Genomic DNA, 12626 nt, shown 5'->3' on the forward strand with positions numbered 1-12626 from the left:
AATGGTATAAAATAACTTTTATTTACATAATTTATATATATAACAATTGCTTTCTTTAGAACAAGAAAATGTACAAATTATAGATATTGCTTTTTTTGTCAAAGACTTCCTCAAGCAAGGTAGTATACATGGTCACTTCTATTTCAAATAACATGATGATAAACAGTGGATATTAATATTTTTATCTGTGCCTCAATCATTTACCGACGACTAGCCTTTTAAACCAACAAGTTGATCACTTGCTAAGACGTAAGCATTCAGGAGGAAAAGTCAAGAAAAGATAAAAACCTTTAATCACATCTCCTTTAAAATTTATAAAACAACAAATCCATTCTAACATCTTCTCTTCACATGAACCAGACTTAAGATAATGTCTTTCCACCTTGCAAGGTAAATACACTGATTAAATTTCTCTTTATCCAAGATCAGTTTTAAGGATATAACAGCAAGATAATTTAGCCAGTTGACTTGATTCTCTAATACAGTTGTTCTCAACCTTCCTAATGCCACAATGTATTTTCATTGTTACAAAGGGGTCACAACCCACAGATTGAGAACTGCTGCTCTAATACAATGAACGTGCCTGTATTCTTTATACAGCAAGAAATTACATCTTCCATAAATTTATTATAGATGAAAAAGAGACAGATATTAACAAAGTTAAAAAAATAAATATTACACAGGGATAAATAGTTTTTAGTCATGGCAAATAACACCCAAATTACTAACACTAATTAGAGAAAGAAATCTTTTCAGAATGATATTTTTTAAAATTTACCATGATTTTTGTGATATATTAATCATATGAAATAAATAAATGCCTACTTTAGAGAATTTCTACTCAGAATTATAAAAAGTCCTTTTTTGAAAACTTTTTTCTGTTTTTAATCTACCCAAGATAGTACTGCAGATAGATCCTCCTTTATGACAAAAAAAGTTAAGCTATAAATATCACTAACGGGCAATGGATAAGTGCTCTAACAGCACTAGTTTCAATAAATTACCATGACTGTTTAACTTGCTGAGACATTCTCTTTTACTAAGGAACTTGAAAACTGGCTACCATTTTTTCAATATACAAACACAGTTACCTAGACTTTAAAATATTTTCTCAATTGAAATACTAATCATACATAATGTTATCAACACAGTTTCAACTTTTAGGCACAACTCACAACTTCAATGACAAATAACTCACACACACACATCAGCACCTTAAGGTAAGAAAATTACCATCTGATGTGGGGGCCAATCCAGCCACAGTTCTTTCACGCCTGTGGCTACTTTCACACAACAAAGGCAAAGCTGAGTGGCTGCCACAGAGACCCTCTGGCCTGCAAACCCAAACTTGTAGAAAAAGTTTCCAACTTCCGAACTAATGTACTGCCAGCCAACCCAGGAGGCTAGGCAAATAAAATCAGAATAAATATGCTCTTTCAGAAGTTTAATTTGAACCACAAAAGATTTTGCCTGGGTAGATAATAGCATTAAATATATAAATCATAAAATCTTGAAATTAAAAACAAACCTTAATTCATTTTGTTAACAGTCACTGACTTTACAAAGTCTTATTTTCTGTTTTGAACATCACAGTTGTGCTTTATGCTTAAAGGACTAAGTGTTCCTTAAGCAGAATGGGAGGAAAACTATGAAGTAATTGGTTGGCGTTTTTTTGTTTTGTTTTTTTTGTTTTGTTTTGTTTTTTGAGACAGAGTCTCATTCTATTGCCTTTGGTTAAGTACCATGGTATTACAGCTCACAACTTCAAACTCTTGAGCTCAAGGGATCCTCTTGCCTGAGCCTCCTGAGTACCTGGGACTACAGGTGTGCATCACCATGCCCGGCTAGTTTTCTTATTTTTAGTAGAGACAGGGTCTCACTCTTGTTCAGGCTGGTCTTGAACTGCTAAGTTCAGGTTATACATCTGCCTCAGCCTCCCAAAGTGCTAGGATTACAGGCGTGAGCCACTATGCCTGGCCAAGAATTAGTTTTTTAAAAAGGAATGTGTGTGGTGTACATATATATACAGAAAGGAGATGAGTTTTGTATGGAAATTTGCCTCATAAAGTTAAGAGTATCCCCCCCCATGAAACATCCTGAGATTATCCAAGAAATAAGAAGAACAAAAAAATTCACAGTACAAAGTCAATATAATAAACGAGAAAAATATACATTCAAAACATATATACTATCTAAATATTTTTAGTTGTATCATTTTAAATATTTTTAAAATTAAAGAGGGAAAAGAGACAAACAAATTTGTTAATGCCTGCTTTACCCACAATCTGAGGGGTAAAAATAACTAAAACTGAATATCCTTCTAAATAAAACTTTTAAATATAAGTAAGCTCTTTGATGTCTCATCTTTATAAATAATAAGCTTAAATACTAGTTCTTCGATTAGGGTTAATGTTATAACACTACAAATTAGAAAAATACATATTTTTCATTCAGCCAAATAGCTGGTAATAGAAAAGTTTTTTAACATTTACCATACTAAAGTGGAGTTTGACAATTTGTTTTCATATACAGTCATGTGTTGTTTAAAGATTCGTGAACAGAGTTGTTAGGCCATTTCACTGTTGTTTGAACAGCACAGAGTGTACTTACATAAACCTGGACCACACAGCCTATTACAACCCCAGGTTATATAGTATAGCCTATTGCTTCTCAACTACAAACCTGTTCAACATGTTACTGTACTGTATACTGTCAGCAATTATACCACAATGGTAAGTATTTGTGTATCTAAACAATGGCTCCAACACAATGGGCAATAGGACTTTTCAGCTCCATTATAATCTTATGGGACCACCTTCGTACATGCAGTCTGTTGTTGACTGAAACACTGTTATGTGGCACATGACTGTACTCAGAGGCAACTGAAAAGGTCTTCATCATCCCATACACAAAATAACAAAATAGTTTTTTTGGGGGGGAAAAAAGGACGTTTCTCAAGGTTACATACAATACAAACGACCTCCAAATACATCAGCACTATGATTGATACAGAGAAATTTATCCACAACATTCTCAAATGTCCATGTGTGGTCAGCGCAGGAAGAGTCAAAAATGTAAACAAGAGTTGCTATTTCTGTGTGAGAAAGCAGTCTTAATTGCTTGGTATTTCCAAAATGCTGAATCATCACAATGAAAGGAACCTCAGAAATGTTTCTCACTAATTACAAAAGCTTCCAACCAAGCTCATTATATACTCAAAGTCAACCTCAAAAGTAAATTAGACAGTGATGCTTTTCTCTAAATACTGCTTTGTTGATGTAATTGACCCTGAAATCCCAGGCTTAAACAAACAAACAAAAAGAACAAACAAGAGACTGTTTACTCTTTTTCATCCACTTCAATGAAGATATCACTGAAGAAATATTCAGAGACTGTGGTTGGCTCCTCTTCACGTCTCTGCTTTTGGCCACCTTTACATGCTTCCTTCAGTGAAGGCTGACCAGAAGAAACCTAAAAAGGTAAAATTAAAGTTTAAAAAAAACACAAGAAAACATATATATATGTTTGTGTGTGTGTATGTATGTATACACACACACACGTATATATAGCTAATGATAATCTAAATTGATATGTTTGAAAAGTAATATGGCAATAAATATCAAGTCTTAAATATATTTCATACTTACTGACCCAACAATTTCATTTCTATGCTGTTATATTAAGTAAATAATCCTAACCATAGTCCAAGTTTTATCAAGATAATCTTTATAACATTAGTATAAAATTATAAGCACCTAATATAAACTCAACATAAGTAAATTGTAGTATCCATTACTTTACTCAGAACTTGGAAAAAAAATTTTAATAATGAAAAATATAACATTATTAAATCAGTAACAGAAGTATTTTAATTACTGGCATAAAATAGACGGACCCAGGAAACATAACAGCACCTAAAGGAAACATCATAAATCAAAGATAACCTCAAAAATTAAGCATACTTAACAAATCAATAAAGACAGTATGGTATAAGCACAGGAACAACATATACATCAATGAAACAGAAGACTATAAATAACCCCAGTATGTGTGAAAATTTAGTACCTGATAAAAGTGGTATTTAAAAAACACCAAAAACTCTGGATTATTCAATATATGATGTTAGACAACTGTATAATCATCCTCAGGTTTAAAATTAAAAAAAAAAAAAGACCTATAACTCAACAAAATTAATTCTAGGTGGATCAAAAGATTCAAATGTGAAAGCATTTTTTTTTTTTTTTGTAGAGACAGAGTCTCACTGTACCACCCTCGGGTAGAGTGCCGTGGCGTCACACGGCTCACAGCAACCTCTAACTCTTGGGCTTAAGCGATTCTCTTGCCTCAGCCTCCCGAGCAGCTGGGACTACAGGCGCCCACCACAACACCCGGCTATTTTTTTGTTGCAGTTTGGCCGGGGCTGGGTTTGAACCCGCCACCCTCGGCATATGGGGCGGGCGCCCTACTCACTGAGCCACAGGCGCCACCCTGTGAAAGCATTTTTTAAAAATACTTATTACCATAATGCCATGGAAAAACACTTTTAGAATCCTGGATTCAGAGGGGTGGAGACAGAAGTGTCTTTGGCAATCAGTGTTCATTTATGACTAGTTCGATATCTCTGTACTAAGTTAGCTGTAACTTCGTAGTTACTTCATAGTTGGAGGGGTAATGCAAGGTAGAAATGCTCTAAAATAACTTCTGACACTCAAAAAACAATTAATTTTTCCCTCGTTCAGTCTGAAATCCAACTTATTCTATACAAACAATAAAATACAGTAATTATCACATACCTGAGTTGCCGAACAGCCAATATTCTCAGAATGATTATTAACAACACTTGGAGATGGAAGCAGATCAGAGGACTCCTGATTTTTTTTCTGGCTTTCGCTGAATGGATTGGATCTTTTCAACTTCTGTCTTGACACAGGTATGACAGGTTTTAGGCGCTTCTTACTATGGACCTGAGTAGGTTCATCAGACTCCAAACTACTCTTTGAACAAATTAAAGACAAAAATCCCAGGGGTCTTCTGCCAGGTCTAGAAATGCCAATGTAAAGACATTAAATATATCCAGAAAGACATACTCTTAATACCTTCTTTCCATTAATGCTACAATGAAACAATCTACTGACAATTGATAACTACTATACTATGACACTTATTTGTGACAAAGGTCAAGGCTTACTCTAAAGTGGTGCTTCCCAAACTTAAAAATGCATACAACCACTTATTAAAATGTAGACCCTGACAGAATTTTGGTAGCAGGTGTGGCCTGAATCATGTATTTTTAGTAAATCCTCAAATGATGTCTATGCTGCTGGTCCCAGCACTATACTTTGAGGAGCAAGGCTGAGAAGCAGGGGTCAGGCCAAATGTAGTCCACCATCTGATTCTGTGAATGTGTTTTACTGGAACACAGCCATGCTCACTTGTTTACATATGGTTTATGGCTGCATTTTTGCTATATACACAGAACTAAATAGTTGGAACAGAAACCTGCAAAGCCTAAAATATGTACTACATGCCCTTTTACAAAAAAAGTTTGCTTACCTCTGTTCAAGAACACTGCTTCTCAACCTATTTTAATCTAAACCTTCATGATCCTATGATTCTTCCCTCATTCTATATTTTCTTTCCTTTCTTTCCTTCTTTTTGTTGCCCAGGCTGAAGCACAGGAGCTATTAACAGGCACAATCGTAGCACACTATAGCCTTGAACTCCTGGGCTCAAGTGATCCTCCAGCCTCAGCCTCCTGAGTAGCTGGGACTACAAATGTGCACCACTGTGCCTGGCCTTCATTCCATTTTCAGCACTTCTCTAAGACCAAAAAGATATTGCTGAGCTTTACTTTCTATAATTTAGATGAAAACAAAAATTTTTATATATGCCTTTTTAAGCTACATATGTCCTTTCTTTCCTTTTCCCTTAGTGGAGGCTACTACATGTCCTCCCCCAACCAAATTCATCAATACTATGTTAATATTTTGTTTTGTTTTATTTTGTTTTGAGACAGAGTCTCACTTTCTTGCCTCAGTAAGGTGCTGTGGCATCATAGCTCACAGCAACCTCAAACTCTTGGGCTCAAGAGATCCTCTTGCTCAGCCTCCTGAGTAGCTAGGACTATACGGACCCACTATAACATCCAACTATATTTTTAAAAAGTTGTCTCACTCTTGCTTAGGCTGATCTCCAGCTCCTGAGCGCAAGCAATTCACCCACTTCAGCCTCCCAGAGTGCTCAGGATTACAGGCATGCGCTACTGCACTTGGCCCCACGTTAATGTTTTGAATAGTCCTGACAAGCCAATAATTATCTATAGCCCAGAAGACTTGCTTCTGGAGTATGAGGAAAACAACTTGGGAGAAGGTGGCTTTGGGCTTAAATTCCAACACTTACTCTTAGAGGGAGAAAGCCTTGTTTACCTCTTTGGTATGCCACAGGGGGAAGAACGACACATGATTTGGGAAATCAATATAACAACTTCCCTCTGTCCCTATCCTTTACATGTGCATCAGTAGCTACCGTAAACAGCACAGTACGTAATGATCATGATAACCGTGGACCATCCAGAAAAGTAAACGTATCACAGCTCTCTTGGAGGCAGAGGCCAGAGAATCACTTGAGCTCAGGAGTTCAAGATCAGCCTGAGCAACAGCAAGACTCTGTCTCTACTCAAATTAGAAAATTTAGCCAGATGTGGTGGGTGCCTATAGTCTAGCTACTTAGAAGGCTAAGGCAAAAGAACCCCCTGAACCCAGGAGTTTGAGGTTGCTATGAGCTAGGCTGTGACACCATGGCACTCTAGCCTAGGCAACAGAGTGAGATACACGGCCTTTAAAAAATAATAGTAATAAAATAAGGATTTTCTATCTAAAATAGTCAAAGTATTAGCACTTAAAGCTTTCACTATATAGTATATTTATCTTGATTGAACATTAATTACTATATTTCCTTTGCTGAAACTTCTTTCCTCCACATTAGATAGAGGAATATGTTTACTAAACACCATCTGTATTTAATCTTCACACATCTGTTCCGTGTAAGATGTATTTATTTGGAGAGATTTATTAAAGATCTTTTCATGATACCTGGAGAGTGGAGCTTTGGAAGATGATATTCTGTTATCCTTTTGTTCAGTCTTAGAAGCAGCATTGGTTCTTTCTTCCTTACCAGACTTCATCATCTCATTCTGAGGTAAGTGAAGCATATTCTTTTCTATATGTGTATCTATTATTTTATCAAGAGATCTTGACCCAACACTCTGAAAGCTTGATTCAACTTGTTTATTTTGAGGTTCTGGAGTTGTATGTGTGCTCCCTGAGGTAGGAAAAATACTTTGTCCCTTATAAGGCTCCCCTTCAAAAAAGAAAGCAAGTAATAAGCACATGTATTAAAAGTAATATATTCTATATACTTGCAATATTTGTTAAAAACCTATGGTATTCTATAATAAGCCTATCCTAGTAAGAGTAAGCTAGATGATAATTATTAGGTTACTTGGACCTAATTAAATTAAGAACATTTTTTTTTTATTAAATCATAACTGTATACATTGATATGATCATGGGGAAATTAAGAACATTTTAAGTGGTTAGAAGCTACAGTAACAGCTTTTGCTCTCAAATACAAATTGTCATATCAACATATTTTGACCTAGAAAACCTTTTTCCAGAAATATTTCTTAAACTATCAAAATGTAAGGGTCATTACTTCCTAAGAATCTGGGGCTTGTTAAAAAGTAGAAGGTTAACCAACTCAAAATGTAGAGGTTAATTCCTGAGTGCCACTCAGGTTTAGCTAAAGAGTTTTCTTTCCTTAATTAAATAATAAACAAAAGCCAAAGTAGCAATTAAGACAAAATAAATTTCTTATTAAATAAGAACACTATTTTCCCTAAAGACAGCTATCATAGTTACATGAAGGTAGAATGACATTAGTTAAGTATACCTGCTGAAGGAATAATCTGATTGAAGCTGGTCTATGTGTTTAACATAATAGATCACTAACATTTCAATATGTTACAATTTGTTTGATACTTTTATTGGCAACTGGAGCAGTGGCTCATGCCTGTAATCCTAGCACTCTGGGAGGCCAAGGTGGGTAGATTGCCCTGAGCTCACAGGTTCGAGACCAGCCTGAGCAAGAGCGAGACTCCGTCTCTAAAAAGAGCTGGTTGTTGTGGTGGGTACCTATAATCCCACCTAGTCCAGAGGCTGAGGCAAGAGAACTGCTCGAGCCCAAGAGTTGGAGGTTGCTGTGAGCTATGACACAACAGCACTCTACGTAGGATGACAAAGTGAAACTCTGTCTCCAAAAAAAAAAAAAAATTTTATTGGAGAGGAGATAGATGGGAGAAATCTTTGGCTGCCTTAGTTATGAGGAAAATAGAGCTTAAATGGTTTAATACCCTAAAAAAGATTTTAAATTCTTATAAAAATAGAAAAGTCTATAATCTTTTGAGCCTCTCACGTGACTTAAGCTTGAAAAAAATCTCTAGTACTAAACTAATTTTCAGGGTAAAGTTAAAAACTTGTTTTTTAAATGCCTTTATACTGAGATTTCTATTTCTAAAAGGTAGCTCTGCTGAAAGCCATATGGTTTTCTATTACTGAGAGGATAGAAGGAGCTTCTTTAACTTATCAAACTACCAAATCCAAGGCCTTAGCAAGATGGAAGAATTACTGATAATAATAGCATTACTCTTAGAGAAAAATGATCATAACTCTGCTTCAATCTCTTAATTTGAACAAAATGCATCACAAATAATCCTGGGGTACTTAGCAAAAATGCCATTGTATTAAAATTTATTTCACTCACCTCTTTCCTCAAAAATATTTATTAATTCCTTTGAACACACCTGTTTTAAGAAAATTTACAAAAAAATTAAAAATCCGTTTATCACATTGAATTAAAATTAATTTCCTTTCTTTAAATAAAGAAGCATGCACCTCCCAGAAAGCTCTAGAATCAGACACATCTTATAGGAATTCTACCAAATATTCATGGAAAAGATATTGCTACTTGTATATAAACTGTTCCAAAGCCCACTAAAAAAGAGAAAGCCAACAAATGCCTTTTATAAATCAAGTGTAACATTGATACCAACCAACCAGTCTCACCTAACGCTAATGCAAAAATATCAAATGAAATAGTGCAAGAAGCACATAAAAAGACTAATAGATATATCACAATCAAGTAGAATTTGTTTTATAAATGCAAGGATGATTCAACATTGCGAAATCTAATATAATTCAACAGATCTGAGGGGGAAAACCATCTGTAATTCGTAAGAAATATATCCAATAACATTCATTCTAGAAAAAAGTTAATGAAATAATGCAGAAGAGACATTTTCTTAACATCATAAAATATAAACTATTGCAATCCAAAAGCTAGTATACCACATAATAAAGACTGGATTAAAATAAGGAATAAGGAAAAAGCATGCACTATTGGGATGTTTAAGCTTGTCTTTGAGTTATATTAGCCAATAAAAACAAAATTAGGACTATAAAAAGCAGAAGAAAAGAATTAAAATTATATTGCACATGATGTTTATCTTCAAAACCCAAAAGTATCAAAGGAAAAATTATTGTGCATAATGAGGGTCACAGTAAGCTCTTTAGATACAAAAGAAATCAATGATGGCTGGGTGCAGTAGCTCATGCTTGTAATCCCAGTGCTCTGGGAGGTTAAGGCAGGAGCCCAGGAGTTCAAGACCAGTCATGGCAAAGCCAGACCTCATCTCTACAGAAAATAAGAAAAATTAGCTGGGTATGGTGGCCTGAGCCTATAGTCTCAGCAACTAGAGAAGCTGTGGCAGGAGGATTGCTTGAGCCCAGGAATTTGAGGTTGCAGTAAGCTATGATCATACCTCTAGCCTTAGTGACAGACTGAAACTCTATCTTGAAAAATTAAAATAAACAAAAACAAATAAAAAACCTCAATAACAAAAAAGATAAAATTTTTAGCAATAATCTAACAAGAAATGTATAAGAGCTATATGAAGGGGAGGTGCCTGTGGCTCAGTGAATAGAGCGCTGACCCCATATACCAAGGGTGGCGGGTTCCAACCCGGCCCCAACCAAACTGCAACAACAACAAAAAAAAAATAGCCAGGCGTTGAGGCAGGCGCCTGTACTCCCAACTACTCGGGAGACTGACACAAGAGAATCACCCAAGCCCAAGAGCTAGAGGTTACTATCAGCTGTGACGCCACAGCACTCTACCTAGGGCAACAAAGTGAGACTCTGTCTCTAAAAAAAAAAAAAAGCTATATGAAGAAAACCTTAACATAAAACTGAAAGACACAAAAACAAGTCTTAAACAAACGGAAGGACATACTATGTTTTTGAATGATAAGAATCAATATTATAATTATGGTGTCAATTTTTCCTAAAATATTCTGTCAATTCTAATACAAATACCAGTAAAATTTGTTTTTAGAGACCTACACATATTAATTCCAAAATTCATATAAGTTTGAGAACATACAAGCAATGAGGAGAAACTTGAAAAATGAATAAAATATAAAAGATTAGGAGAAAGATTATCCCTGTAAGATACTAAAGCATGTTATAAAGCTACAATAATTAAAACAGTCTGATACTGACCCCAGAACAAACAGGGGAATCAATGTAAAAGAAAAATAAGTTCAGGAATATATCAAACACACATGAAGATTTTGTATCTGATAACGGCAGAATTTCCTAGCCTGGCATTATGGCGGGAGCCTGTAGTCCCAGCTACTTAGAAGCTGAGGCAAGAGAATCGCTTAAGCCTAAGAAGTTGAGGTTGCTGTGAGCTGTGATGACACAGCACTCTACCGAGGGTGACACAGTGAGACTCTTGTCTCCAAAAATAAATACATAAATAAATATAGCAGAATTTCCTATCAGTGGAAAAAAATAAAAAAAAAAATCATTCAAAATAAATGGTTAAAGGCATCTGGGGAAAATATATTGCCCCTATTCCTTACATCAAAATATATTCTTTTTTTTTTTTTTTTTTTAGACAGAGTCTCACTTTGTCACCCTTAGTAGAGTGCCCTAACATCACAGCTCAGACAAACAACTCTTGGGCTCAGGAGATTCTCTTGCCTCAGCCTCCCTAGTAGCTGGGACTACAAGTGCCCGCCACAATCCCCAGCTATTTTTTTGTTTGTTTTTTGAGACACAGTCTCAGTATGTCACCCTCGGTAGAGTGCCTGGTGTCACAGCTCACAGCAACCTCAAACTGTTGGGCTTAAGCGATTCTCTTGCCTCAACCTCCCACGTAGCTAGGACTACAGGCGCCCTCCACAACATCCAGCTGTTTTTTTGTTGTACTTGTCCCTGTTGTTTGACAGGCCTGGGCTGGGTTTGAACCCATCAGCGCCAGTGTATGTGGTTGGCGCCCTAACCACTGAGCTATGGGTGCCAAGCCACCAAAATGTATTTTAAACAAATCAATAATATTAACTAGAAAATCATATTAGGTAGAAATTTTAATTTCAAAGGACTTTTGATGTGTAACATAGTATCCAGAAGCCAAAGAACCGATAAACAGAAAGATAAAAAAAAAAAAAGTTTGCAAATTTATTTGAATACAGTCCTGTGTACATTCTAGAATTTTGTATAGGTTGAGGATACTAATCCAAAAAATTTAAATCCTAAAATGCTCCAAAATCCAAAACTTTCTGAGCACCAACATGACACTCAAAGGAAATGCTCCTTGGAACATTTCATATTCAGGATTTTTGGATTTGGGATGGTGAACAAGTAGGTATAATGCAAATATTGCAAAGTTTGAAAAAATCTGAAGCATTTCTGGTCCCAAGCTTTTTGAAAAAAGGATACTCAATCTGCACAAGCAAAATTTTTATTGTTAAAATGCTAAAAACATTTAGAAAATAAAAAGTACAAATAAGCCAAATGGATACTATTACATATTCACACCACTGTACAGATGTCATTTTTAAAATGGCATATTATAAGCTGGTGACCTAGTTTTATAAAATACTATGGTCTTGTGTTCATGTCATTAAACACACTGTTTTTTGAAAATAAGATGAGGTTTCATTATGTCATCCAGGCTGAAATGAAGTGGGTATTCATAGGTGCGATTATAGCATACTTAAAGTCTCGAATTCCTAGATTTAAAAGATCCTCCTGCTTCAGCCTCCCAAGTCCAGAGACAGCAGACATACCTGGCTTAAACATACTTTTAAAACAAAACAGAATGATGTGTACATGGAATGCTGATAAATTATTGGTCTACCAATTTTAATATGTTTCTATGTTTGAAATTTTTCATCTTAAAAGTTAGTATCTTAAAAATCTCCATGAGTGGGCGGCGCCTGTGGCTCAGTGAGTAGGGCGCCAGCCCCATATGCCGAGGGTGGCGGGTACAAACCCAGCCCCGGCCAAACTGCAACCAAAAAATAGCCGGGTGTTGTGGCAGGCGCCTGTAGTCCCAGCTGCTCAGGAGGCTGAGGCAAGAGAATCGTGTAAGCCCAAGAGTTAAGAGGATGCTGTGAGCCGTGTGACGCCACGGCACTCTACCCGAGGGCGGTACAGTGAGACTCTGTCTCTACAAAAAAAAAAAAAATCTCCATGAGTAAACAGTAACAACAACCAAAAAAA

At 35.8% G+C, this 12626-nt stretch overlaps 1 protein-coding gene across 4 annotated transcripts in view; it reads right to left on the bottom strand.

The window, feature by feature from the left end:
* BDP1 (B double prime 1, subunit of RNA polymerase III transcription initiation factor IIIB) overlaps window positions 1-12626 on the bottom strand; it is a 110540-nt gene continuing 97914 nt past the window's right edge. For all 4 annotated transcript variants that reach the window (XM_053589110.1, XM_053589120.1, XM_053589100.1 and 1 more), the window contains 4 exons: window positions 8821-8860; window positions 7092-7359; window positions 4794-5040; window positions 1-3471 (listed from right to left, as the gene is read on the bottom strand). In XM_053589110.1, coding sequence (XP_053445085.1) covers window positions 3340-3471; window positions 4794-5040; window positions 7092-7359; window positions 8821-8860 — 687 coding nt within the window. In that variant the 3' untranslated portion in view covers window positions 1-3339. The remainder of the gene's footprint in view (window positions 3472-4793; window positions 5041-7091; window positions 7360-8820; window positions 8861-12626) is intronic.

Source organism: Nycticebus coucang, chromosome 1 (assembly GCF_027406575.1).
Source record: "Nycticebus coucang isolate mNycCou1 chromosome 1, mNycCou1.pri, whole genome shotgun sequence".
Classification (NCBI taxonomy): Eukaryota; Metazoa; Chordata; class Mammalia; order Primates; family Lorisidae; genus Nycticebus; species Nycticebus coucang.